General features: G+C 35.9%; 2 protein-coding genes across 2 annotated transcripts; one reads left to right on the top strand and one right to left on the bottom strand.

The window, feature by feature from the left end:
- The first annotated feature begins 13393 nt into the window (after window positions 1–13393).
- On the top strand, window positions 13394–20315 carry LOC131933313 (uncharacterized). The gene is made up of 8 exons (XM_059290094.1): window positions 13394–13425; window positions 13581–13619; window positions 14087–14176; window positions 15890–16035; window positions 16396–16561; window positions 17345–17431; window positions 17560–17606; window positions 17787–20315. Exons 2-8 carry the CDS (start codon window positions 13592–13594, stop codon window positions 19368–19370), a joined length of 2148 nt encoding a protein of 715 aa, XP_059146077.1. The 5' UTR covers window positions 13394–13425; window positions 13581–13591; the 3' UTR covers window positions 19371–20315.
- A 3616-nt stretch (window positions 20316–23931) lies between these two features.
- Window positions 23932–26982, bottom strand: LOC131933312 (adhesion G protein-coupled receptor E5-like). Its single transcript, XM_059290092.1, has 8 exons — window positions 26926–26982; window positions 26538–26649; window positions 26331–26377; window positions 25987–26107; window positions 25557–25657; window positions 24780–24882; window positions 24311–24461; window positions 23932–24051 (listed from the first exon to the last, which is right to left on the bottom strand). Exons 2-8 carry the CDS (start codon window positions 26580–26582, stop codon window positions 23960–23962), a joined length of 660 nt encoding a protein of 219 aa, XP_059146075.1. The 5' UTR covers window positions 26583–26649; window positions 26926–26982; the 3' UTR covers window positions 23932–23959.
- Window positions 26983–27484: the final 502 nt, after the last annotated feature.

The following is a 27484-nucleotide window of genomic DNA, read 5'->3' as shown; positions in this document are numbered from 1 at the left end:
CTGACACAGCGCCTGAACCACCCCTACCATCATCGTCAGGAAATCCAACTCCCAAACTGGAGTCTATGCTTCCAGAGAACCCAAGCCTGGGCTTACCCCTGAGGATATCTCAGGAAGACATCATTAAAGCTCAACAAGTCGACGCGGAACTCAAAGCGATGGTCGAAAAATCACTCTCAGCTGACGATGGGGAGTATTTCTCCGAGAACGACCTCTTCTTTCGTCGCTCTGTACCAGTGAATGCCTCACCTGCCGAACCATGGTTGGGTAAAAACCAGCTGTGGGTCCCTCCACCTTATCGGTATGAAATACTGAAACTGGCACATGACCATCCGATGTCAGCGCACCCAGGAGTCGCGAAAACAATGGCGAAGATCAAAGAACTGTTTTTTTTTGCCGAAACTGAGAAATGATGTGTCGCGTTACTACAAAAGTTGCACGAACTGTCAGTTGGCCGGGAAGCCCAACCAGAAAATTCCTAAGGCCCCTTTGAATCCGATTCCTGTGTTAGAAGAACCCTTCTCCAAAATCATCATGGACTGTGTCGGTCCCTTGCCAAAAACCAAGGCGGGCAACGAGTACCTACTTACCTTTATGTGTTCAAGTACCCGTTTTCCCAAGGCGTTTGCCTTACGGAACATTAAGGCAAAGACTGTAGTCAGAGCCATGACCCGGTTCTTCACTACCTTCGGATTACCTAGAACCGTTCAAACAGACCAAGGCAGCAGCTTTACCAGCCATCATTTTCAGGAAGCGTTAGCCAAGCTAGGCGTTACACACGTCACCAGCTCAGCATATCACCCTCAGTCTCAAGGTGTACTTGAGAGGTTTCACCAGACCCTAAAAACCATGCTGAGAACGTTCGTTAAAAGTAACACCCAGTGGGATGAAACTGTTCCATGGATTATTTTCGCCGCTAGAGACTGTGTTCAGGAATCTCTAGGTTACCCTCCTTTTCAGCTTGTGTTCGGACATTCTGTCCGTGGTACCCTGAAGCTGATCCACGAGCGTTGGACAGGTACCAGTAACCATCCAGTGGAGAACTTTGACGATTTTCACGTTCGATTGAAAGCCGTGTGCGAATTGGCTCACAAGAACTTAAGAAAGGCCCAAGTGAGGATGAAAGGACTGTATGATAAGAGTTCTCGTAAACGAACATTCAATCCAGGCGAGAAAGTCCTTGTTCTCGTGCCTAACCTGAACAATGCGTTATCCTTAAGGTATTGTGGACCCTTTACGGTGCATTCAAAATTAAGTGATTTGCACTATGTTGTCAATACTCCAGACGGAAGGAAGAAACAGTGTATCATGTTAACTCACTGAAAAAGTATTACGATAATTGTAACAATTTTCATTCCACAGCTAAAATTACTTTACCTGTATGTTTAAATGTTTCTGATGATGTGATACATGACAAATTGAAACCCCCAAAATTGGTAAATTCTTCCTTTTTAGATCATTTAAATGACCACCTTAAACATCTGTCCACTGAGGAAAGCCATAAATTGTCTCATTTATTTGAGACCTTTCCCTCTATTTTTGGAGATGTTCCCAAAGAAGCAAAGGTACCCCCTCATGATGTTGATGTAGGTGATGCAAAACCTGTCAAACAACACTCCTACAGAATTACTCCACTATTGAAAAGGAAGCTTTAGCTTTGGTTTTGTCCTTACAACATTTTGAAGTCTATGTCACTTCTTCAATCAATCCAGTCATGGTATTTTCTGACCATGATCCTCTGAAATTTACCTCTAAGTTAGGACAAAAGAATCACAGAATATTGGGATGGTGTTTATATTTCCAAAATTTTAATCTGGTAATTTCACACATTAAAGGAATTGATAATGTTGTGGCTGACTGTTTGTCAAGAATGTAAAATTTTATTACCCACATTGATCATGTGATATGTTTTGTGGTTGGTTAAGACCATTTGCAAGTGGTTTGTTTGGGTCTGAGTTTTGAATTGTATTCAAATTTACAATCCTGTTGAATATTTTGTTTATTTTCAGGTGAACCTTCATTATATGTAATCTTTTATGATAAAATGTCTCATATGACTCAGTTGATATTGTAGCTAGTCATTGAAATAAAGGAATTACCCTGTCGGGTTTACCACTTATAGTATCCACATGGAAATATTGTAAAACCCCTTTCTGAGGGACTTTGATGTATTATTATTTTTTGAAAGGGTTATTCCCCTTTCACGAATTGTAACAGATTGAGTTACTTCCCTTTTATTTCCAGGGATGTTTTCACCTGGTATTAAGATTTTGGTTCGCTACATTTGTTGAACATTTTTTTAAATGCCAGATTGGTTCCATATGTATGTTTTTTGTGGAACCTATCTGCCACTTCAAAAGGTAGGTGATGTGACCTACTTAGGTCTGGTAATTTTTATTTTGACACTTGTCATCATACCATAAATGGTTTGTGGTGCAATCATCGGTTTTTTCCGCTGTCTTAATAAGAAAGTCTTAGACTCAGTACTTTTCTATTATGTGATAATTGGTTGATTCAGACCAGATGATACTCCAACCAATAGCCTTATGATTTGAAGGTGACCTTCCATGTTGCCTAAGTCGATAAATAGACCGCGCACGGGTTTTTCTACGCAGTACCTTGGTCAGACATCGTTGAGAGAGAATTAGCCCTGTGTGTCGCCGTGTAGAATTTAATAGTTTAAAAAGGCATTTTCCTATATTACGTGTGGTTAAGTAATACTGTATGCTTATAGCAGTGTTGTGTAAACTGTGGTGATTTTTCTGAAGTGTTAAATACTGTGATAGTGTATCATAGTGTGTTTTCCTACAACTTGTAAGTTGGGTTTTGTTTATTCTGTAAATCTATTTTATCTTGTATAAATCCAGAGTCCTGTGTGTATAACCATTTAAACGAATCCGGGAGCGTTCGCCAACTATCTGCCTGATAGATTGGTGATACGTTACAAACTGAAACAAAATTGAAAAGTTTAAACTTTGGTAAAGTACAAAATAGAATGAATGTCGTTGATTGTAGAAAAAAATATATAATTAAAAATCGAATACGAAAAATAATACGCAATAATTATGACGCTAACATTGTCGCCTAATTTATTTGTCAAAAATTAAAACAATATATTAAGTATTAATAAACCGGGAGTGATCTCCCATAAACTTTCTCGAATATTCTAATATAAAACTACGGGGGATGGCACCTCAGGACATAGACAATATTTGTAATCCATTTTTAATTACTTAAACATTTTTTTTTATTAGAATCTCATAAAAAAAGAATTGCACATTAAGTGTACGCCTAATAAATGTGCATAATAGTGCCGTGCTTCATGTTCTAGTCTTTCTTGTACCACCCTGTACATTTCTCTTATTCGTCTCATATGTTCATTCACATATTCCAGTGCGGTGTATGAGCCAGTCATGCTTTCTTTTTTTCCTAGGAACAAGTCAAGAGGGAGTCGAGCCTCCCGTCCGAACAGTAACATGTGTGGCGAAAAGCCGGTTGTGGCATGGGGGGGTGCAGTTGTATAGGTATACCAACTCTGGGAGAAAATCAGGCCAACGTTTTTTCTGTTCAGGTTCTAGAGTACGCAGCAAATCATGCATGCTGCGGTTGAACCGCTCGCACTGTCCGTTTCCTTTAGGATTATATGTGGTTGTTCTAGATTTGTTGATCCCGTAGTGGCTGCACAGTTGGTTAATTACTTCTGACTCGAAGGCCCTTCCTTGGTCAGAGCGTAATTGTCTTGGTATGCCATATTTGATGAACCAATGTTCTATTAAGACCTTTGCCACTGTTTTGGCCGTCTGATCTCGTGTGGGCATCGCGACAGTCCATTTGGTGAATACGTCAGTCATCACCAACACATGTTCCGTCCCATCCGATGATTGCTCCAACGACGTAAAGTCCATAGCCACCATCTCTAGGGGTTTTGTCGCCAGTAAGTGTCCTGATGGCTGTCTCATTTTAACAACTGGCATTTTCACATGCTGCATATTTGTATTAGATCGTAGCAATTCAAGTTCATCTGTATAATTCTTCACTTAATTTTCTTTTTCTGTATTCACTGATTTAAGATTCTCAATAGAAATGTGCAAAACTTCTACTTCTTTTTCTTTATCTGCTATAAGACGTGTATTATTTTCAACCGTTTTCATTAGTTCTAATACTTGCTTTTCCAACTGTTGATTCAATAGCCTTTCTTTTTCTATCATTTCTTCTAGTTTGTCAACACTGTTCTGTTGTCTAATATTTTTATTTTCTTCTTCAGACAAAAGACACTCTAAAGATGAACATTTCTCCTGTGCTTTTAATTTGCATGAACTTTCCCTATCCAGTTTCATGGTTAATATTGAGATCTCATTCTTAAGTCTACCAATTTGTTCCTTATCATCATTTTTCTCAGCCAACAAATTGTTCACTTGAAACTTTTTAACATCCAAGTTCATTTCACAGTTCATTTTTTCTATTATTAACAAGTCTTTTGAATGCTTAAGTTCTTCCACCAAGGCTATAGTATCTGTTAGCTTAGTTTCACAATTCTGAAGTTCAGAACGCTTCAAATCTAATTTTTCTTGTGTAATTTGAAGTTCTTTTTCAATATCTGATAATTTCTCTTCGAGTCTTGTTTGAGACTCTTTCATTGTTTGTTCCATTTTGTTTCTTAAGCCATAACCTCGCCACTCTGTAGCCTGGACCTGCCTTATATAGGGCGATCGTTTCACCGGACAGTACCGTGCCATATGTCCGGGTTGTGAGCAGGACAGGCAGATTGGTCGACCGTCAGCTGTCCACTGGAGTGATGGCTGTCTAACCTGTCTATGTTTTGTACAGTTTTTTTTTCTGATTCTCTGCTGTTGACCTGCTTTCTAACATCTCCAACCGTTGGTCAACCTTATCCAGGTGAGCCAACAGTTGAGCCATCATGGTTTCCATCGTGCCGGTCCCTGTGGGTGGTGATTGTTTCTGTTCCGGCACAGAGACTTTGTCTACCGAGCAGTTCGATTCGTCCTCACACTCGGATCTGCGGATCGCTGAGTTCCTGACCTGAAGGAAGGTTACCTGTGGGTCTTTGTATACCTCCTCTTTCAAATATCTTCTTGACATAGGGGTTGCTAACCCTTCGATGAAATGGTCCCTCAGCAGGCGCGCATCTATGTCGGGTATTTTGCCTTTTACAGCTTCAAAGGCCCTGTTCATTCGGTGTGAATATTCCATCACACTCTCCGCCAGTTTCTGCTTTATACCTACGAACACCGATAGCAGTTGCGATCCCGACCGTCTCTCCCCAAAGGTCTCCACAATTAGATCTAGCACCTTGTTTGGGTCTTTCTGGAGGTCTTTATCGTGGCATTCGACCTCTGCCCTAACCGTCTCCCCTATACTGCTCATCAACAACCTTAATCTTTCCTCTGGTGACATGTATCTCGAGGCCCAGGCAGCTTTTACCTCTTCACTGAACCTGTTAGTTAATGTTGAATCACCGTCCCCATAAAATTTGTTTATGTGGGACTCTCTGGGCAGGACCACAATATGGATCGGCTTTTCCTCGAAATTCTGTCCTGGTCCATCTGGAGGCAAAGGGTCATCTTCACTGCTGTCTATCTCTGGGCTATCTTTATCTGGCTCAGATTGTTGGGCCAGCAGGAGTTTTTGTTTTTTTCTGATATTTAAAATACCACTCCTGCGTCTGTCATTCACATTAACGAAAAATGTTGCAGCTATGCAGCAGATAGTGTTGCCCAAAAGGGAGATCATGACATATTTCCAGTGTCCAAGAGTTACGTCTATATCTTGGTTGTCATCTTTGCCTAGTATTTGTACAACAACCCAGTTGGAGATGCCAATGCCAATCATCTGGATGCTGGTGGTCAGGCCCATGGCTGTCCCCAGGGTAATTGGTGCTACAACTAGGGGTATACTGGGCCACATGCTTGCAGCGGCAAAAGAGCATGTGACACCAAGCCAGAATGATAATGAAAGGTGTCTCATATCTGTTATTTTCAATTTCCTAGATTCTGATTTCAGTTTTCCCTTTTATATATTTTCTTCAAATAAGAAAAAAAGACCTTTCCTACCGTTTATGTAAGAATACTTTTCCCTGTACCTGATTGTCCGAATTCACACACAAAACACAGTTATTAACTAGGTTGACAATGGGTGCCGCTAACGGCTTACTTACTTACTTACTTAGTCCTCTTTGCTCCTTATGGAGCATAGGGCCTCCACCATTTCCTTCCATTTCTTCCTATCCTCGGCTATTAATTTTGACATCTCCCAAGACATCCCTATTGGCTTCAGTTCTTCAAGAAGACTCCGCCTCCAGGTCTGTCTTGACCGCTAACGGCTGGTCTAGTTGAATTCCACTGCCGACAGCGCCAAATGTTACCGAGTCTATTTACTTGTAGTGCCAAATGTAACCGAATGTATTTACTCGTGCTATCTTTGAGCAGCACACAACATCGACCACAATATAGATACTCGGAAGTGCAGGTTTACATTGATCTCTTTATTACATGAATCAATAGAAATGCTCCACATAAGAATGCATCAATGTTCCACAAGAATATAATGAACCAACTGACCCCCACTGTCCTCACTAGTCCTCACGTATCAGAATGCACGTGTCCATCGTTCCTATTCTCACAGGTCACAACACGTCTCCAGTTCCGTCTTCAACCTCTGTTCTTTCCTCCAGTCCAGGCTTCACTCTGTCCTCTTCCTTCTGTCGTGCCGTTTTATTATCTCCCCGTATTCGTAATCGTAATCGGTTCCATCATAGCTATCTACAGTCCGATTATCTCGCCTTCCAACTACTACGCAGTTCTCTTGTATTAGTCTTTATTAGACTTCTGTTTCTATTTCTGTCCCACTACCTGCACCCGTTGCGTCAGATCAGTTTGGCCTTGATCGTGTCAAAGTTGACAGACTTTATTGCGTTCTTATCGTCTTTAGTAACTACACTAGTTACATATATATACATATATATATATATATATATATATATATATATATATATATATTTATATATATATATATATATATAATTATATATATATATATATATATATATATATATATATATATATATATATATATATATATATATATATATATGTATTTTTCTTTTTTCTGTCATGCATAATTATTTCTAGATATTCTACAATGTATTTGAAATTTTGCAAAATACTTGCTTATATAAATGTTTATCAACTTACCACTGATTGTGCTTAGCCAGGACGTTAGTTTACAAACATATTGACAGCACAGCTGGCAAGGTTGAGCACGGCGTGGTCAGGTGGTCGGTCACGTGACCATACGCTCAGAGATTATCGTTTACTAGTAAATTATGTCCGCTGGCAACTGGAACATGTTACCCGACAATTATCAGCGGGTGGGTGGGCAGTGGTGTTACGTGCTTAACTGCTAATTCTTCCAATCTTTTTCATGAAAGTTAAGGGATTTTGGTTAGTGTACACCACTAAGGGACCAACAGAGGAAGTCACATATATTTCAAAATGCTTCAACGTAAGGCTAGTGTCTCTTTTTCAAAAGTTGAATAGTTGCGTTGGCCAGCATTTAATTTTTGTGAGAAATCGGCAATGTGATGATCCATTCCCTTCGCATCTTCTTGTAAGAGCACTGCTCCTACCCCTACTTCGCTAGCATCCACAGACAGTTTAAACAGTTCACTAAAATCAGGAGCTTTTAGGACGGGGATGGAGGTTAACATGGCTTTAATTTTTTTCAAAAGCCGTTTGACATGGGGCATGCCAAACAAACTTAACGTAATGTTTGAGAAGAGTGGTAACGGGGGCTGCGACACCAGAGAAGTTTGGACAAAATCGTCGGTAGAAGCCCGACATGCCTAAGAACCTTCTTAACTGTCTTACATTTGTTGGAGGGGATATGTGGACAATGGCTTCAACTTTGGCTGACACATGTCGAACCACGCCATCACCCACGTTGTGTCCGAGATAAGTTACATAACTGTGACAAAATTCACTTTTGCTTAAGTTAATAGTTAAATTGGCCAACCTTAACTCAGTAAACAATTTAGGGAGTTAGGACAAATGTGAAAAACTAGAAGAATATACAACTACATCATCAACGTATGAGTCGCAGTTTTCCACTTTGCGGGTGATTCCATTCATCATGCGCTGGAAGGAGATTGGTGCCTTCTTCAATTCAAACGGCATAAGTCGGTACTGGTACAGTCCATCTGGTGTCACGAAGGCGGAGATCTGTTTGGCTTTTTCTGTTAAAGGGATCTGCCAGTATCCAGAGAGTAGGTCGATCTTTGTCACAAACGCCGAGTTTCCAATCCGGTCGATGACGTCTTCGATCCGTGGCAAGGGATGCGAGTCTGTCTTCGTTACAGCCTTGACCTTACGGAAGTCTTTGCAGAACCGGTAGGTTCCATCAGGCTTCGGTACTAAAAGTACAGGAGAAGACCAGTTACTGTTACTCACTTCAATAATGTCGTGGTCCAACATAAACGGGACCTCTTGACGGATAACAGCTAACTTCTTCGTGTTAACTCTATATGGGTGCTGTTTCAGTGGAACCGAGTCGCCGACATCGCCAACTCGGGCTTACGTATTGTATGACACACCGCAAGGGTGGCCAAACTACTGCCGGTGAGGTTTTCGTCATGGCCTAGGTAGACTGCTAGGTTGAACAATCTACCAACTGCCGGTTAGGTTTTCGTCATGGCCTAGGTAGACTGCTAGATTGAACAATCCACCAACTGCCGTTGATGCTTGTGGTCACAGCCTAGGTAGAGGATGACTCTGCTAACAGTTGAGCACTCTATCTACTGCGGGAGATGCTGAATTGAGACTGATTCTGCTAAACAGATGATGTCAACTTGTATCTGTCGCCCACAATCACGGACACGGATGTCTCTCAGAATCCACGCGTGCTTCACGACACGCTTCACTGGTTCAGACATCTGTGTTGACCATACAACCGTGTGTGGCTGCTAAACAACGCTGGCTCAGGTTACCGTCCATACGATCTGACAGCTGGATACAATTTAGCACCGCACAGACTTCACATAGTCAGGGTTACAGCTGCCCAACGATATTCTCTTGGTCTCAGAGTTAAACCACGTTTTCTCGGTTGATTACTAGTCGGTTGACATCTGGTTACCCAACCGACTGTCTGATCTCCGTCCAGTTCTCCCTACGCTATATACAGTACTAAGATCTAAGCCACTGTACACACTAGCGAGAATAGACCTAACTTGATGTGTAGACAACGCGACACGTAAACATAATAATTATGAATGAAATTTCATCAACCGAGCTGTAACAGTACTCAAATTATCGTGTTCACAGACATACAAACACACACACACACACACACTCAATTGCAAAACTATGTGTTTCCGACTCAGGGAGGTGTAAAACGTCGAGATTTGCGAAAATCTCTCTTCCGATTTTTTTGCACGATTACAATACTTCCTCTATACTTCGTATGCGAGAAAGTAAAAAAGCTGTGGCCATTAGCCCACCACCTTTACAAAGCTGAGCGAGCCATGAGCCCCCAATTATATGTTGTGAACACACGGACACGCCTTTCGGGTGATCCGATGCGTAGCGCAACACATAAGACAAACAACCACAAACGGTTTACAAACAAGACTAAATTAAACAAAGGCTCGTTGAAACAAAAAGAATTAAATAATATCTATACTATCTACACCTAACAAAGTATATTTTAAACACAAAACACACAAGCTAGTAAAACTATGATACAGTGGCTAATGGTAACTAGCATAGACCTAACCTATGCTAACCTTGGAGATCTGGACGAAACTGAGGCAATCACACACGTTTTCACACACCTTATATACCCTTTCATAAACTCGTACAAACCGGACTATAACATGAGAACTAAACAAGGACGAATGGGGTAGGGTACCAAGTAACAGCAAGATTCACTACAGGGGTGCGACTCAGCTTCTCTGTTAAACAAACGTACCTAGTGGAATAAGACAGAGAGGAAAAACTGCGAACACGAGAGAAAAAAAAACGGAGATTGGAGAAGGAAGAGAAGAAATTGAAAAAGAAAAGTCAAGCGATTGAGGTCAATTACTACTATCTTTGTGGGTCCGCACACAATGTATACGATCTAACTGTCAAACAAGAAGATATAGGCCTACTTGTACTCGGCTGATAGTAGAGAATGCCACGGTGGAGCAACTGAAAAGCATGACACAGTTAGAACCTGAACCAGTGGCGGAACTAGAAAAAGAGGGCTACCCCGCAAAAAAAAAATGTGGGCCCCCATATATATATATATATATATATATATATATATATATATATATATATATATTAAGGTCGGCTGTGGGCCCCTAAACTGCCTGGGCCCCCCTGCATTGCGGGGTCTGGCGGCACTGTAGTTCCGCCCCTGACCTGAACCAACACCCCATTCTTTAAACGACACACCAAGCCCGCCCCAGGTAAAACATATCGAGAATCTTGTTGGTACGCAAAGCCTTAAAAGTTGTAAGGTTAAAATACTTCACCTGTTATGACTAACTAACTGTTAACCAGCACATAAACCAAACCTTATCAGTACCTGGCCAGTCGATAGCTACTAAGGGGTCATCCATAACTGACATAAAGCTTTTATGACGACCCCCCCCCCCTGACACACATACCTCCGACACGAAAGCCAAAAAAAGTCAGACCCCCCCCCCCCCAACCCTAAATTGGCGTCAAGCATTAATGGACGACCCCTAATAGCTTTGCTTGCAGTGATAACGTTTATGTGGCAGGGACAAGACTGATATTGCTGTGCTAGAATCCAATAAATAATCCCGTCCTTAGCTTAACAGCTTGCATTCTCCTTAAAAAAACCACAGATAAGCGTAGGCTTGATTGCATGTTAAACAATAACACAGTGAAGATAACAAACTCATCGCGATTTATTTATAATTGTACTTAACTAAATGTTTTATAAAATACCACCCCAAGAAGGAAGTCACAACATATAACTCTCCTAGGGGGCGGGTAAATATTAGCCAACTCTTTTAGGCGCACGTTATAAATTACGTAACTAAAGTTAAGAGTGTTAGACCTTTTTATAACAGTATAAAATCGTGTGTGGGTAAAATCGTCTCTTTGACTTTTTTACTTTCTCGTATATACGAAGTATAGAGAAAGTCTTGTAATCGTGCAAAAAAAAAATCGAGATTTTTGCAAATCTCGACGTTTTACATCTCACTGATACGGAAAAACATAATTTTGCAATCTTGTCCGTATGTCTGTGTGTGTGTGTGTGTGTGTGTGTGAGTGTGTATGTGTGTAAACACGATAACTTGAGTACCGTTACAGCTAGGTTGATGAAATTTCATATATAAGTATTTTATCAAAATCGTAGATCCGTATCAACTTTTGAGCGATTTCCGATAACCGGAAGTGGTACTTTTTCTACTTTGAATTTATCAAAAGCCTATAACTTGAGTACTATTTCAGATAGATGAATGAAATTTGATATGTAAGTAAAAGATCTAATTCTCTACCTACTGTCAAATTTTGAGTAATTTCCGTTGAACGGAAGTACTTATTTACGCTATTTCCGATTTCTCAAAAAACGCATGTAAATTTATAAAGTACTAATAATATTGCGCACTATTATGCACATCTTTATTTAGCGTTCACTTGGTGTGCATTTCTTTTTTCTACGAGATTATATTCTATTTTTAAAAAAAATTGAGTAATTAAAATGGATTAAAAATCATGTCTAGAAGTCTATATCCCGAGTTGCCATCCCCGTAGTGTTATATTAGAATATTCGAGAAAGTTTAGGGGAGATCACTCCCGGTTTATTATAGACAACTTTGTCCTGGTGGATTAATAATGTATTATAGTTAAGAAAGCCATTAGGAACATAGAAGACACGTTTGTTATTCATAGGCCATAAAAAAAGAGACGTTACCAAACAGAAAACTGCCACTTAGCAGATCATAAATGTTTGGCGGCTGTAGAGATTTAATAATGTATTGTTGATATAAAATACATATGGAATTCGTCGAATTAGTTCAAGTTCACATTGCTGACGATGTTCGAGTAAGTTTAAAAGTTTAAAAGTTGACATGTTTGAATAACTTAACTTAATACTTGTGCACACACATGAATACATTTACCTCATAATGATAAAAAAAAACTAAAAATAAACGGCGTATTCCCTATCACAATAACAGGCAAAACAAAGTGGATAATATATTGCCTGACAGTGCAATAAAATCTTGGTGAAAAGTCGCAACTAGTCCCCACCAACACGTATTAGAAATTTGATTCCTCAATTAACAATAAAAATTTGAAAAAATAGTTAAATTTAAGGTCTAGAAAATTTTTTAAAAAAGTACAAATGTGTTTACTATATTTTATTCTGGTTTTCCCAGTTAGTCGCTGCTCTCTTATTCTCTCACTAGCTCGCTATATATATATATATATAAATATATATATATATATATATATATATATATATATATATATATATATATATATATATATATGTATCATATAACGTGTTTGTTTAATATGTGAATATGAATTTTTATATCCTTTAGCAGTGTTTCTTCCAGACTTTTTTCTTCGGGGGGGGGGGGGGGCAGACTTTCTTCGGGGGGGGCGGACACTGTTAAAAGTATATATTATCTATTTAAATTATAATTTCATTTCGTTCGGGGGGGGGGGGGGGCGGTAAAAACGAAGAGATGCCTGAAAGAAACTCTGTCCTTTAGTCTGGATGAATTAAAATATTTTGAAACTATGTAGATTTGGGCTAAACCAAGACCTTTATTTTTTAACGTATGGGAAAACGAGTTCCTTAACGATCAAAGAGATTTATCTAACCTCTGAATCAAATTATTATCGCTTTAACATAATCCATTGCAAAGTACATGCATTATGAGTTTTATACAATATCAATGGCCTTTAACTACTTATCCCACCAATCGCATGAACATTTATAATATCGGTAATCGTAATAAAGAATACTTTGTATAATAAATACAATACTCCCACCACATACACGATTTTTTGTAAAATACTCATTAGAAACAAAAATTGCACTATATATATATATATATATATATATATATATATATATATATATATATATATATATATAATTGTACACATGTTTACTAATGCACATCATTTAGCAAATTAAATGATTTTTTTCAACCAATAATCAGATACTATAATACACCGTGCTAAGTTATTTCGGAAGCCCAAATAATCCGTTGTCTGTAGAACATTTTCTGGGGAAAAGCAATCCGTCTCGCATGACGTAGGTTCTATTTATAAAGTTTTGAAGCAAAACTATCCGGGTATTTCACATTCGTATCTCTTAAAAGCTGGTACAGAGCCTAAACGATTGCAGTTATCAGTGTTTTAAAATTCCTACAAGGTAAGTGTTATACTTTGTTTTATGTTGTAATTAGAGAACAGGTTTTTTGTTTTACAATATGTTGCTAAGTTTACAATATGTAAACAACACTCAAAATCAAATCGATATGCTTTTTTTTTTTAAATTGTATAATTTAATTATTTTTTTTACTTGAGGAAACACGCGAATGGATTCGACGCAAGATTTGTCAAAAGGTATTTTACACAAACACTCTCACACACAAAGGGGTGGATTGGCTGTGTCCAAAGAGGCCCCCAATCCCACATTAAAATTTTCATTCTGCATTGTCCACCTTCAAAGCTTGATAATCATCTTCAGGTTGAAGAAAATTCGCGCGACAAATATTTTATTTAAACATCACAGCACTAATAGGACTAGTACAGCGACGTTTCTGATGGCCCACCGGGATTTTAAAAATTTGGGAACCGATCAGAATTTTACCCGGTAGACGGGCGGGCCAGTCAACCCCTGCACACACATAAATGTGATTGCTGTTGAGTATGTGCGTGTGTTAATGCGTGCAAAATAATAAAAGAGAGCAATGGCAACAAAAATTAATTAACGGAACGAAAAAATAATAGATGTCATGAACAAAAACATATTTCTACAAATTATGTTTGCTGTCATGTCCAATCAAATTTACATTGTTTTATTTTCTTAGAGAATCGTCATCAATCGGATCAACAACAGCCATTTGAAAATGCCACGGTGTCTGAAATACACGGAAATCCATCCCAGGAAATCGAGATAGGTATTCCGCTGCTTGTACGTGTACGTGTACGTGTGGGTGAGTGCGCGTGTCTAGTTATAGCTCTAGTTGTTGAGTTGTAGTTCTGGTTGTAGTTGTAGTTCTGGTTGTAGTTGTAGTTGTAGTTGTAGTTCTGGTTGTAGTTGTAGTTGTAGTTGTAGTTGTAGTTGTAGTTGTAGTTGTAGTTGTAGTTGCAGCTGCAGCTGCAGCTGCAGCTTTAGTTTAGCTTTAGCTTTAGCTTTAGCTTTAGCTTTAGCTTTAGCTTTAGCTTTAGCTTTAGCTTTAGCTTTAGCTTTAGCTTTAGCTTTAGCTTTAGCTTTAGCTTAGCTTTAGCTTTAGCTTTAGCTTTAGCTTTAGCTTTAGCTTTAGCTTTAGCTTTAGCTTTAGCTTTAGCTTTAGCTTTAGCTTTAGCTTTAGCTTTAGCTTTAGCTTTAGCTTTAGCTTTAGCTTTAGCTTTAGCTTTAGCTTTAGTTTTAGTTTTAGCTTTAGTTTTAGTTTTAGTTTTAGTTTTAGTTTTAGTTTTAGTTTTAGTTTTAGTTTTAGTTTTAGTTTTAGGTGTGGGTGTGGGTGTGTGTGTGTGTGTGTGGGTGTAGGTGTAGGTGTAGGTGTACGTGTAGGTGTAGGTGTAAGTGTAGGTGTAGGTGTAGGTGTAGGTGTAGGTGTAGGTGTTGTAGTTGTATTTAGAGTTTTAGTTTTAGTTTTAGGTGTAGGTGTAGGTGTAGGTGTAGGTGTAGGTGTAGGTGTAGGTGTAGGTGTAGGTGTAGGTGTAGGTGTAGGTGTAGGTGTAGGTGTAGGTGTAGGTGTAGGTGTAGGTGTAGGTGTAGGTGTAGGTGTAGGTGTAGGTGTAGGTGTAGGTGTAGGTGTAGGTGTAGGTGTAGGTGTAGGTTTGACGAATTTAGCTATTTATTTTGTGAAATAAAAAGTTTTAATAATACAGAACTGATTGTAGGCTATCTTTTTTTACAATCTTTTATATAACTTGCTTCCTCTGTCTGTCTTAATCACTCCTGTCTAGATTGAATCAACAATAACTATAACGAAAAGCGTGGGTCTCTTCCTAAATATTAGTAAAGGTATCTACTAAATAATAATAATAGTAACCCACGCTTTTCTTTACAGTTATTTAAATAGTAGTGTATTATATTTTTTAAGAAAATAAATTATTTTCCACTTTTTAGTGTATAATTACATAAAAGCGTGTTATTAAAATGGTTTTTATGCAATTATTTTTTGCAGTGTTAAGTGAGTATTGTACAAAACTTTAATGAAATATCGCAAGTACTTTTTGCGATAAATGTTCCTAACCAGTACTATTTTGATGAAAAGTGACAATTTAATGAAATCAAGAAATAGTGAAAATAAGTTTTTTTTAGAAAAACAAGAAATAGTTGAAACTATACATACTAAAAATAGACCAAATATAGTACGTTTTTAAACCCTTTTTCTGTCGTCACAAGCCGACAATGAAGACTACAATGCTAGAGTGAATAAGCAGGCAATGCAAAATTTAGTTAATCGTGGAAGTTAAACTATACTCCCAGAGATCAAAGGACATGGACAAATCTGGTAAAATGTCTCACAAGAGCAAAAATAACATCAGCTATTGCGCGCTCACATTGCCTACAATCAAATAAAATTATAATAATTTCCCTTAGCTGGTAATACCTTTTGATAAGTGTTACAATGTATTGAATAGCCTGTTTAATTTTCTTTTAGATTCAGAGAATGACTCAATAGTAGTGTTAAACTCTATGAGTGATGTGAAACATGCTATCAAAGACATTTTCTGTAACGTTGTGGATCCAGAAAAATTTCTGCATGTGCTGAGGAAACACAGACAGATCTTTAGCCGGCATGAAGAGGTGAGATGCGATTAACAATTTTTTGTGTGTGTATTTATTGATGTTATTTGTAACAAAAAATCAATACTTTTTTACTTTCTCATATACAGAGTATAGATAAAATATTGTAATCATGCACAAAATTCACCTGAAGTTTTGACAGTTTTCACAGCTTTACACCTAAGTCCTTCATCACATCCGGAGTATAGAGGACTTATTTTAATCGGGCAAAAATTATAAATTCAGATATATCTAAATCTGGCGTTTAATGCGTAATCCTGTCGGAAAAACTGGACTTTGCAATTCTGTCCGTATGTCTGTGTGAGTGTATGTGTGTGTGTGGACACGATAACTTGACAACCGTTTTTGTTCCAATTGCAGGAGAACATACTTCATCAAACTCAAACAGTTGGGAAAAAAGAAGGTGCTTTCGCTATATTAGACAAATTAATTTTACTTGGCGACTATTTGAAGTTATTAATCGATGTTCTGTCTGATGAGGAAATCGGACTTCTGGACACCGCTGATACAATAAGACACATTATTGGTAAAATATAGTATCAAATTTATATATATATATATATATATATATATATATATATATATATATATATATATATATATATATATATATATATATATATATAAATGAATGTATGTTTGTTTTTTTATTATTTTCTGCTCCAGTTATCTGATGGCCATGAAAGTGTTGGGGAGTTATTGAGTACACTCAAGGGAAGAATTAGGTTAATAAGGGAAGAATTAGGTTAATAAGGGTAGAATTAGGTTAATAAGGAAAGAATTAGGTTAATAAGGGAAGAATTAGGTTAATAAGGGAAGAATTAGGTTAATAAGGGAAGAATTAGGTTAATAAGGGAAGAATTAGGTTAATAAGGGAAGAATTAGGTTAATAAGGGAAGAATTAGGTTAATAAGGGAAGAATTAGGTTAATAAGGGAAGAATTAGGTTAATAAGGGAAGAATTAGGTTAATAAATTCTTATAAAGTATCTTAGTGCCGAAGACCCGGTTGTATGCGTTTAGCACTTTTTTTACGATTACATATATCCTTTACATTCCGTAGACGACACAGGGGGATGTGTAAAACGGTGAAAACTATTAAAATTTCATGTTATTCTTCTTTACGACTACACTTATTGTTCTAGGAGAAAGTAATGAAGGCTAGGAGAAAGTAATGAAGGTTAAGTTACCTTTGTTTTTAGATCACACAAACGCGCGACAGGTAAGCAAGGTAATAATTTTAAATATACGCTTTTGTTAGTTATGTCTGTCTTATCTTTGTTCAATTAATTGTTACATTTCTGTTAGCAGATGGCCTAAAAGCGGATCAGGCCCCAACATTCGAACAGACCACTGGGAATGAAATTGGAAGAACTGCATCGCTGGAAAATGAAACAAGTGTGTCCTTCCTCTTATGCTATTTTTCAATTAAAGTATGATGCTTTTAAGTACAATAATTTAGGAATCGACAATGAATACTCAAAATATTTAATAAGAGGGTCTAATTTTTTATACACAAATCGCAGGTGATATCAACAAACAAGAAGAAGCAAATGTGCCTAGCCTAAAACAGGTACTTTTATTAGACGACTATACTTATGGGACGACGGATACTTTAAATCTTTGACGATATTTTTATTACATGATACATTTTACGATCTGGTTGTTAATTTTTAGAAATCTATTTTTGCAACTTTTTGTTAGCAAACGCCAATCAATATTGTTAATTAAATACTATAGTTATATTTTGCAGATGGAAAAAGATGATACATTAGATTTTCTTCTCATTGGAAAAACTGGTAACGGGAAGAGTAGAACAGGAAATACGATTCTTGGAGAGAAGGTCTTTAGGGTTGACTCAAATACAGAGTCCGTTACACGGGAAGTTGAAACAGGTGTCGTGAACTTTAACGGTCGTAAAATTTGTGTCGTGGACCAGCCTGGAGTGGGAGATACAGTCAGTATTGATGACGTTGGGAAAGCTGCTGAGATTGTTTTAGATAGTAATAAACATGCGTTCACCTTGAATACTCGAGGATATCACGCATTTCTTCTTATAGTGAGGTTTGGAGGAAGATATACTGAAGAAGACGTGGAGTGTGTTCGTATTCTGAAGCACATATTTGGACAGGATTTTTTAAAGAATTATGGCATTGTTATTGTTTCTTATGGGGACAATTTCAAAACGGAATCAGCAGAGAACAACAACTTCACATTTGAGGAATGGTGCCACAAACAAGATGGGCATTTTAAAATGTTGCTAGAAGAATGCTGTAACAGAGTTCTACTGTTTGACAATGTGACAAAAGATGAAACGATTCGATGTAAACAAGTACAGACACTGATTGATAAGGTGGACAAGCTGAAAATTGATGGACAACGTTACAGCTTTGACCAATTTAATGAACATAAACAATCAAGAGAATTGTTTTTAATCAAAGTTAAAGAACCGAAAATACGCGATGAGACTCTAAATAAATTAAAACTAATAAATGATGAGTTTAAGCAACTGTCACAAAACAAATCTTTGGATGACGAAAACATAAAAAAGCATATAACATTAATCGAGAAGGTTCACGCACTAGGAGCTTATATCAAATTGGAAGATAAGGAAAGCAATGTTTTTACCGATCTGCTTAGACATATTGATGCAATTCATAATTACATAAACGGAAGTGTTACAATCATAGTGGACTTAAAGCAACAAAAGGAAAAGATAGAAAAAGAAACAATAGAACGTGAGCAAGAAAAAAACAAATTCGAGGAAACTTTGCAAAAAATTGCTGAACATAAACATTCTGTTGATCAAAATTATGAACTTCAAAGAAATAATCTAGAAGCTGAATATGAAAAGAAAATAAAACTTGAAAATAACTATCAGAATAGGTCAAAACTGAAAGGGGAAGTTCAGAAACAGCTGTATGAATTAAAAACAATATATACAAAGGAAATGAATGACTTACGTGAAAAAGAAACCAAGGCAACAAAAGACAAACATGCATTGGGTCACTTTTTAAAAGAACTAGAAAACAAACAGAAAGATGTGTTAAAATCACATAAGGAATTACGTGAGAAACAGAAACAGCAGACCACTGAGACTATCAATGATTTGAAAAATTTAAAAGATCAGAACAGAAAGCTCCTGGAGCAAATTGATAAGACAGAAAAACATAAAATTGAAAGTTTCGAAGCGAAATTAAAACTTCTTAAAGAAAAGCTTGGTAAAGATCCAAAAAGTGTTACAGACGAGGAGAAGAAAAAGTTACAAAAAGAACTTGACCAGATGTACAGCGAGTACAATAAGTGGCTAAAAGTAAAAAACTGTGTTATATTGTAAACAACCAAAACAAACATTATTGTTCAAAATACATTAACAGATGTGGACCTATATAAAATCACAATATGTATGCGTTTGTGGGGTTTTAAACCCCCAGATGTATAATATATTTTGTGTTATGATAGACTTGCTTTAAATAATTAAATACAATTAAATTGTTGAAGAATGGTGTTTTAATTTGTACTGTTAAAATAAAGTTGTAACCATTGTAAACTGTGAGTGAATGTATTCGATCCTAACTTGATGGGTTCGACCCTGTATAGGATTCTATTTTTAATTTGTATAGTGCTTGTAAACTCTTTAAACACAAAAAAAAAATAATATTTAACTTCGTTAACATCATCTTTTGATTTAGGTAATTTTAGATTTTTAAAGTGATGTTTTAAAAATAAATATCATTTAGCAAATTTATTTTTTAACTGTCGACCTCCTTTTTATTATATACACGGATTTTTCTTTTTCTTTCCATTTTCCATTATATAACTAATTTTTTAGTACAAAGATTTTATTATTTTTATAATGTAACCACCCATCGTCTCAACTTGTAACCGTCCCCTTTTTAAATGTTACAACTGCAGATTTTTAAAACTTTTAGTAACATTGAAATTTATTTGTTACATTTAAAAAAATAATTGACAACATTATGTACATATAACGTTTGTTTCAGGATATATTCTATAGGTTAAAGTAAGAATAATAACAGAAAAAACAAACGCGTTTCAATTAATAATGCGCTAATTATGCTACCTTAAGCCATGCCAATATGCCTTACAACCCCAAGCTACGTAAAGTTAAACATGTGCTTGGATGGTGTTGTTGGGGTGAGCTCATATTTGTAATATGTTCATTCAATTGTTTTAAAGTGATTGTTCCATGATTATGTAACACAGATTCAATTAAGAAGGTGTTGGCTAGGTCGGTTTATTGACGCTTTGAATATTTTAATAACCAATAAAGCATTTAGAAAAAATCCCTGTAGTTGTATACTTTTGTTCTGTTCATATGTTCATCCCACCTCCTACACAATGTACTTCTCGTTTCTAACTATACCCACAGGATCAGTGGCGTAGCCAAGATCTTCTTATGGGAGGGAAGGGGCTTCAATTTTTTTCCGTCTTTATATTATGTATATACTAGCCGTCACGGCCAGGCCCTGCACTGGGCTTTGTGAAAAACGTTTTAGTAAAGGACCATGACTTGTGTGTTTATTAAGCAGCATATACCCTGCTTTGACCGGGTTTACGAAATACTTTACTTTTCTAATTAACCGTAACCACAACCAAACAAAAACAAAACATAAACATAAACACAAAAAGAAAAGCAAAGATAAACATAAACGAAAACGCAAACACTAACGGAAACATAAATACAAACGCAACACCAACACAACAAAAACACAAAATCAAAATAAACACAAAGCTAAACGCAAACAATGACGCAGAACGTGAACACAAACTTAAATGCAAACATAAAATCATAGTTCTATCAGTATAGCCCGGCGAGACAAACCGCACCCTGTCGGGGCACCGGCGGAACCACAGTAATCGACTAAAATATCCCATCTTATCCATAGTCTATCGCAATGTTTAAAACGAACTTAGGCCCCGTAGCGCTCATGGGAAGGCCCGGGGCGCCAAATAGCACCCTGTCGGGGCGCTAGAGGACGCCCTGGATTTGAATTAGTGTACGACTATAGTAACCCTATTATTTACAGCCTATCGTATTCTTTAAAAAGAACGTTTGCACCATAGCGCTCACATGATCGCACCTGCCTCATTGCACCATATCAATTAATGCTAATTAAATAATTACTTTTTCCTAAACCAAGGCAAACTAATAAAAAAAAAATATTTCAACGACGTAATGTTGTTGTTTTGTTTTTTTTGTAAAAAGAAGTAAAATAAATGTTTGTGATCTATCAAGGAAAATAATATGCAATAAAGAAAAAAGTGAAGTAATTTGTAGGCCTACACTTTTTAAATATTTGTGAAGGATTATACATAATTTTTTACTTTGTCTATTCCGCATGACTTAAATTAATATTATACGTTTGGGAAATGAAATTCGTTGACATAACCTTATATAATAATTTTTTAAATCATTAATTTAGATAATAAGCATATTACACTATGGCGATCAAGTCGAGTTTTTTTAACTTTATTTCTCTATTACCAAGGGTCGATAAATCCGTCCTCTGTCCGCTGTCACATAGGCTTTTAGTTTTGCCACTCAGCAAAACAAAAATTTCGTCCCCCCATATGAATATATATATATATATATATATATATATATATATATATATATATATATATATATATATATATATATATATATATATACATATATATATATATATATATATATATATATATATATATATATATATATATATATATATATATATATATATATATATATGGTGACAGGACAAATTATCTCAAGACAAATAATCTCAAGGACAAATGATCTCACGGACAAAAGATACCAGGACAAAATATATCAGGACAAGTGATATCATATCATGGACAAATAATCTCACACAAAATATCTCACAGTAAAATTTTAATAGTATTTACGATGATTTTAGTTGATTTGAACTTTCTTTATTGACTGTCAATATAGTTTTGTGTATTCTTCTTTACGCATAATAATTGTAAATAAAATGATTTTGTTAAAGCATCAAAAGAATTATCAAACTTAATTTTTGTGATTGCCTTTGATTTGAAAAAGTAAAAATTAAAACCAACGTACCCCTTTAGCCTGAAAGGTATAATAAATGATAATGTATAAACAAATAAAGTAACATTAATGTTCAAAACACGCTAAATATTTTTGAAAAAAGTGAAGGGTCTTCAGGTACGTTATGATCACACCTCTCCAATACTATGTGATCATGTATTGTGTGAACTCTAGCTCGACATGTTCGAACTTCACATTTCCAAATCTCTTTGCCTTCTGCTCTACGTATGGCTTTTATAAACATAAATTCACCAGAAACTAATATCCTTCATGGGGGGCGGTTGTCTTTCCCATAAGGCATGTCTCTGCCATCAAAGCGGGCGGGCACCTTGATACGAAAGTGTGTCTATATTTTTATTTCATCCCCTTTTATCTAGTTTCATCCACATGCCTTGTTAGGATTGTCTTATGTTTGTCAAGCCCACCTACTCTGTCTATCGGAAAAAAATCCTTAATCTTCGTATACTATATCAGTAATCTTAATTTTAAAATGTTTAGTGCAATATGACAAATTTATACGGTAATTATATCTCACAATTATTACATAGGCCTATAAACAATATTAAACATAGTAAACAAAACAATATGACAGTCGATAAAAAATATTTCAGATCAACTAATCATCCAATACACTATTAAAATTTTGCTGTGAGATATTTATTCTGAGATATTTAGTCTGAGATCAATTATCCATGGTATCATTTGTCCTGATATATTTTGTCCTGAGATCATTTGTCCTTGAGATAATTTGTCCTGAGATCATTTCTCTTAAGATCATTTGTCCGTGATATATTTTGTCTGAGATATTTTGTCTGAGATCATTTGTTCTGAGATCATTTGAAAAAATTTGAACCCCCTCCCCCATGAGACGATCTTGGCTACCCACTGTGCACGTGCATCAGCCACGGAGCAGTCGACAACGTATTAGTTACAGCAGTGGCGTAGGCAGGGGGGGGTTAGGGGGGGTCATAACCCCCCCCCCCCCCATAGACCCCTCGGTATATATAAAAAGTATGAGGGGGGGTGCAAATCGAAAGTTTGAGGGGGGGGTGCAAATCGAAAGTTTGAGGGGGGGGGGTGCAAATCGAAAGTTTGAGGGGGGGGGGGTGCAAATCGAAAGTTTGATGGGGGGGGGGGGTGCAAATCGAAAGTTTGTCCCCGGGTAAAAATTGGAACCCCCCCCTTGAGACGATCCTGGCTACGCCACTGAGTTACAGCATAATTTTATTTCACTACAGGACCCTAAATTTTGTGCATTATAATGCAACTTAGTTATCAAACATGGTTATAATCATTATCATTTTAATCAAGCAGTATGTAACTGGTAAACCACTGTAATTGATTATGTTTTTGGATTCATAACTTATTTGTAGAGTTTTGATTTCTTTTTTTACTATACTTTGTAATTTATATACTATGTAATTCGTATTGCTTTGTAATGTTACCACTATTTAATTTAAGCAATTTTGTAATTTACACAACTTTTGTTATTACATAAATAAATAAATAATACAGTTCATAAAAATATCATAATGTAATTAATGTCACTCGCGGTAGAGGGCTAGTCTGCTAACCCGAAGGTCTCGAGTTTGAATCCGCGTTCAAGTCAGTATAATGTCCTTGAGTCCACCCAGCTCAATTTGGTAACTAACTCACTATAGGGAAAGTAATGGCGTAAAGACCACATTTTCCTTCCACATGCCGAGGTCACAGAAACAGATAAGCTCTACTTTATCTGCCCCATTTTGTCTTGGGCACGAACGGGAAAAAAATATGTAAAATTTCTTATAATATGTAACTTATTTTTAAAATATTTTTATGTCACTGTAATTCGTGCTACATTAAAGTAGTTAGTGGTACCACGCAACAGACCTAAAATCTGTTCCAAAACCTTCGCCTCCTGTAGCACCAAATGTGACTCCAACAATTACCAGCGAGATACCTATAATAAAATTGGATAATGAGATACAGTTGTTTTTAGAATTTAGTAAGTTATTCTACAAAACTCCTCATTATTAACATGCTAAACTCTAGGTGACTATTTTTTTTTTTCATCTGGCTATGTTAACAATTCAAAAGTGCACAAATCACACAAATCTCACACATATATACACACAAAACTTACACTAAAAGCACATGTTTGCTAATTATTAATGGAAAAAATATGTATTATAATATATATTTTTTCTTTGCATTCATACCGTATCCTAAAAAGAACAAGTATTTCTGCACCCGTTGTTGCGGAAAAACCAAGACCACGGCTTTAAGCACTTCAATGCCCTCAATAAGCGCCATCATAAATGAGGCTAGGAACCAGTACTGAGTGAAGGCAGCTACAACTGAACACAACACCTGCAGGAAAGGAACAACTAAAGCAAATGACGGACGAGAGTATTCTCATGGGTAAAGAAAACTGCCAAGTATAGGGTGTACTAAACTTGTTGGTATATGTGTCGAAATGTGTGGGAATATGTGTATGATTACATAAGTGTATTTATCCACATTTTTGTACACCCAATGACACACATTTTAGGATGTTTAAACTTTTGTAGATATTTATGTAGTTGTTGAATCTATGTATATTATTTATATGCAAATGTGCTTTTGATAGGATTCGAATATTGTTAGAAATTATTAAAATGTATGTTGAAAAAGTATGATAATTCTCACCCGATTTTCTATGAATTTGATGCCTACAATGAAGAAACTGTACCCGATGATGAGACATAGGCATTGATTCATCAAGATAATTTTGTGACTTCCCTTCAATTTCCTGGTTAAAATTAGCTTAATTATTCAAGTGCAAAACAAAAACTATATGTTGTCTATGAAAAAAAAATGTAACGGATTTAGAACTTTCACCTATGTAGAAACTTAGTGCATGCGCACCAGGTTAGTTATGTATATGCTGTTGTAGATGTTGGTAAATAGTAAATATCCATCACGGTGTCTCTGCGTCTCATTCTCCACACTAGACTTTTGGAAACCACTGTTATATACACCATAGGCAACTGTTCTCTCTCCTCGACCACTGTTACATACACCATAGGCAACAGTACTGTCTCTAGGAGACCACTGTTACAGTGGCATTTAGGCTCTTGGCCTTGGAATGTGGCAGTAGGGTAAAGTCCGAGGTTTTTGTACATGTATCATAGAGACACTAACATCCAGCATTTAACCTTCTCTCTTGTTAGACAGTACAGGTGCAGTAAGGTATTTTAAATATTCTAGTGCTCCGGAACAAGATTCTATTCTATTTTTAAAAAGTTTAAGTAATTAAAAATGGATTAAAAGTCATGTCTATATCCCGAGTTGCCATCCCCCATAAAGTGTTATATAAAAATATTCGAGAAAGCTTAGGGGAGATCACTCCCGGTTTATTTACACTATATTTTAAACTCCGCTAGTAAATACTTAATCCACTTTTATGAAACATGACGTGCTTACTTCCAAAGAATCAGATATATCAGGCAGGTAGAAACTAGACATGCAATGGATACACCACATCCAGATTCTGTGACAATGGTCATGGTAGGGTTATCAAAGTTCTGAAATAAAATGTGCAATATTGATATTTTATTAACTTCGTTTACTTTTTATGTTACTCTTTATTTTAAACACTCACATACTGGCCTTAATATTTTTACAACAGTAAATTGTAAATAATTATTACAATTTGTTTTAATTAAAACACAATGAAGACATTTATTCCTGAATTATTTTTTCGGAATTATTATTTTATTATACAGTTTGTGTTGTTACTTGGAATTATAAATTGCTTTCAATTGCTAGTTATTGATATAATTATAAGACGATTAAGAAGATTATTTTAAAATTTTCACTTTGTTATGAAATGCTAAAAAAATTAAAACCTTACAGCATTGTAAGGTGCCATCAGCACGCCGAAATGTGTCATATGGTTGCAGACACAAGTAACATGAGAACTATTGAAATGACGCACAGAGCATCCCTTGCCTGACCATAAGGGTTGTTGGTCCCTGTTGAAAGTTACAGTTTAAATAAAATATATACATTTGCAGGCACTGAATTTTTACAGGTTTATAAATGTTCAAAACAAAGTTTAGTGATATAGTATATCCATTTATTAGTTCTAAATTAATAGAGTTGTCGCTCTTAGATTGATTAAAGTATACACAACGTCTTAACTGGAGTATGAAAAGTATAATATAGATAGTAAACAATAAAAAAAAAAACTTTTACCCGTGTGGCTCTACTAAGTACACACACGTGGGTGAGTTAGACGATATCTGAAAACAAATGAGCATATTGTTGCCATTTCAAAGGCATCGGTTTTATGTTACTTAAAATCGATAATTCTAGAAAATAATACGAATCAAATATAATATTATGGTTAACGTAAACTGGCAAAAAAAAATCTAGAAACGTTTTCTATTGCAATAAAGTTACCTCCTTTATGGCAAACGTTATTTCAAGTGTAAAATCTGATATCATTTTGTGCACAGCTATCGCCAGAATATCTGAATGCAGCGCGTTGCTATGTTGATTCTTTAAAAGGTTTCTGTAAATGATTGATTGTATAGTTATGTCATGGTTTTTCTTTAAACTAAAAAAAATCACCAAGAAAAAATAATTTTAAAAAATACTTTAAGCATGTTTTCAAATTTTGTACTAAAACTATTTTGTATCTCAGAAATACTTTAAAACATCATTAAAGAGTAGAAATGGCAAATATTCGTTTTACTTCCTAGATTCCAAAAGTGCAGATTATGTAAATTATATCAATTTATGTGATCATATATATTTAATCAAGTAATAAATAGCGATTTATTTTTACTTGCTATCCAGTGTAAAGGCATCATCTTGGTGGTACACTATGACTGCGAATTTTATTAATCCTGAAATATAAAAATTGTGGTTTTTTTATATCTATAGCACTTGGTATATTGGTTTATTATTTAGTTTATATTGTGCTCGACGTAACTGGGTGGTGACCAAGAGCATGTCATAAACTAAAAAATGTGTTTTATTATTTCGGTAGACTTCTAGTGTATAGTTATTAGCTCCACGAAATAACAAATACAAATTATCTCATCAGAATACTTTGGGATAAAAGATGTACAAAAACGATTTTATCCCTGTAAAAACCTCTTTGCCTTTTACAAATCACAAATTAAATTCTTAATGCTTACAATACCTTTTGATCTTCTTAGATTCAGAAATATCTGATTCTGTTCTTTTTGGGGCCATAGATTCATGTTAGAATCCGTTTTCTTCGGGTATGTGATGTTTCCATTAGTAGCAAAGATGCCAACAGCTGTATAATTTAATAGAATAATCTTTATTAATGTAGTAATAAATCAAAACAGTGAATTTAGTGTTTTTGTGGTTTTGTC

This window comes from Physella acuta, unplaced genomic scaffold, assembly GCF_028476545.2.
Source record: "Physella acuta isolate Inbredline_101_S28 unplaced genomic scaffold, ASM2847654v3 ptg002451l, whole genome shotgun sequence".
In the NCBI taxonomy this organism is placed as follows: domain Eukaryota; kingdom Metazoa; phylum Mollusca; class Gastropoda; family Physidae; genus Physella; species Physella acuta.
This window is presented reverse-complemented; position numbering and strand designations above follow the sequence as displayed.

Coding starts and splice junctions, on each gene's coding strand:
- LOC131933313 (XM_059290094.1), top strand. CDS start 13,592: ATGGATTCGACGCAAGATTTGTCAAAAG. Junction 16,562..17,344: donor TACAATAAGACACATTATTG/GTAAAATATAGT, acceptor TTCTGTTAGCAG/ATGGCCTAAAAGCGGATCAG. Junction 17,607..17,786: donor ATGTGCCTAGCCTAAAACAG/GTACTTTTATTA, acceptor TATATTTTGCAG/ATGGAAAAAGATGATACATT.
- LOC131933312 (XM_059290092.1), bottom strand. CDS start 26,582: ATGATATCAGATTTTACACTTGAAATAACGTTTGCCATAAAGGAG. Junction 24,883..25,556: donor ATATATCTGATTCTTTGGAA/GTAAGCACGTCA, acceptor AATTTTAACCAG/GAAATTGAAGGGAAGTCACA. Junction 24,462..24,779: donor TCAAATTCATAGAAAATCGG/GTGAGAATTATC, acceptor CCTTTCCTGCAG/GTGTTGTGTTCAGTTGTAGC.